The sequence below is a fragment of the Phalaenopsis equestris genome, unplaced genomic scaffold, assembly GCF_001263595.1.
Source record: "Phalaenopsis equestris unplaced genomic scaffold, ASM126359v1 Scaffold000054, whole genome shotgun sequence".
NCBI classification, from domain to species: domain Eukaryota; kingdom Viridiplantae; phylum Streptophyta; class Magnoliopsida; order Asparagales; family Orchidaceae; genus Phalaenopsis; species Phalaenopsis equestris.
Window position 1 is genome coordinate 1,808,636 of NW_018164496.1, and position 2,210 is coordinate 1,810,845.

A 2,210-nucleotide genomic window follows, 5' to 3' on the forward strand; every position below is an offset into this window, starting at 1 on the left:
GAGAGAGAAAAAAATGTCTCTACTGATAAACCATTTCATCCTATTAAAATCATCATTATCGATAACATTATTTAAGAAATGTGGACTAAGAACCCACCTCTAAGATCTCAACATCAAGATCAAACATATTATCAAATAAGCCCAAATGAAAGCATTTATTATATTAATATGATTGCCACCTTTTTTTTGGCAAAAACACGAATTACAACCAAGGAGAGTTATAAATAGGAGTAATCACAGACTTGACCTTGAGAAAGTGATCCAATCCTTGGAGCCCACATTCCTTTCCGAAGCCACTCATTTTGAACCCACCAAAAGGAACATTAATATCACCAATCAGGTAACAATTGACCCAAACCGTCCCGGCACGAACCGACCTGCTAACTCGAGTAGCTATGTTCAGGTCATTTGTTAGCACTCCCGCAGCTAGTCCATACTTGGTGCTATTAGCCTTCTCAATTGCTTCCTCAGTTGTCCTGATTCAATCACAATATAAATCAATATATTAATATTCATGATTAAATTAATTTGTTTCTTTTTTGGTATAATTAGGATATAATGAAATGGAGAATATTATGGTTTTAAATTATAGTGAACTATAAATATATAATATTTAGTTTAATTGAATTTGGGATATTTTAGTAATTATGGATTAATTTAAGAGGATGACTGATTGAATCAGGATGAAAGTTTCAGTCTCAATAATTTCAATCTGTTTCGATAGCTTCAAAGAAAATCTTAAAAATTCAATCATAATTTAAGAAACTCGATAAACACCATTGAAACTGATGGCGCTATAAAATTGACAGAGATTGAGTAATAGATTATTGTCACATTGTTGTACGAGAATCCAGCACACACAGTTAGATGAAGGAAACCAACCAGTTGAGACATCAGAATGTTTTGCGTAAAAGACTCAGTAAGGAAAAAAAAAAAAAACACGGGTTGGGGGTATATGAAATTAGGGTTGCAGTACTTACTTGAACTTCATGACGCATATCATCGGGCCAAATATTTCATCTTTAGCAATCGACATATCCTCCTAAGAAAAATATATTCAAACCAATTTTAATAAGAATAATAAATTATAAATAATTAAATATTTTATTAACAAGTAGAGAGACATTCTTACCTTGACATCAGTAAAGATGGTGGGCTCTATGTAGTACCCTTTCTCACCTATAGCTTTTCCTCCTCTTAATAGTGTAGCTCCCTCTCTCTTCCCTGCCTCTATGTACCTTAGAACCTTCTCAAATTGCTCCCTATCAACCTAAAATTCAAAATTTATAAAGATTTACAATATTTGCAATTGCATCCTAGATCATTTTAAGGGTAAGAATGCAAATACTGCATTTTATCATATCAATAGAGAGATTTTAAACTTTAATAATACATACTTATAGAGAGGGGGAAGTATAACTTGGTTTATATTTTCTATTAAAATAAAGTGGCTTTTACAAATATATCACTTAATTATTATGTATTTACTCATCTACACCTAAATTTTACTATTTTAGATTTACACCACTTAAATGGTTCATATCACATAAAAATATCACAATTTTAAATTTCAAAAATTGAATTACACATTTTTCATGCATGGGTAATGTGACATGCAGACGAAAATTAAAGTTCAGATGTTATATACGTAAATACATAAGAATTGAGCGGTATATATGTAAATATTCCTGAATTAAATTAGTCTAACATACCTGAGGCCCTTGATGAACCTTAGTATCAAATGGGTCTCCAATCACCCATTCTTTTACATTTTCAGTCACCTTCTTCAAAAATTCATCATATATCCCTTCCTGCACATAAACCCTAGATCCTGCAACACACATTTCTCCCTGCAAATATTTTTTTTTCATTTGAATGAGAAATAGTATCATATAATATATAGTATTAAAATGTAAATAAGAGAATAGTTAAGTACCTTATTGAAGAAACCACCCTGCCAAGCAATCTGCACAGCCACATTAATATCAGCATCATTAAAGATAATTAATGGTGATTTTCCTCCTAATTCTAATGAAACAGTCTTCAGATTGCTTGCTGCTGCTGCTCCCATCACTAACCTCCCAACTTCTGTAGATCCTGTGAAACTCACCTGAAACATAATTAAATTACAACATTAATATAATTATTTTTTAATATGTTAATTAAGGAAATGATGTATTTAATTTGTATAATATATATATATATATATA

At 30.9% G+C, this 2,210-nt stretch overlaps 1 protein-coding gene across 1 annotated transcript; it reads right to left on the reverse strand.

The window, feature by feature from the left end:
- Positions 1–202: 202 nt before the first annotated feature.
- LOC110019312 (aldehyde dehydrogenase family 2 member C4-like) lies at positions 203–2,119 on the reverse strand. The gene is made up of 5 exons (XM_020716934.1): positions 1,937–2,119; positions 1,713–1,850; positions 1,133–1,270; positions 981–1,042; positions 203–476 (listed from the first exon to the last, which is right to left on the reverse strand). The coding sequence occupies exons 1-5, from the start codon at positions 2,117–2,119 to the stop codon at positions 203–205; spliced, it is 795 nt and encodes a 264-aa protein (XP_020572593.1).
- Between the last annotated feature and the right edge of the window lie 91 nt (positions 2,120–2,210).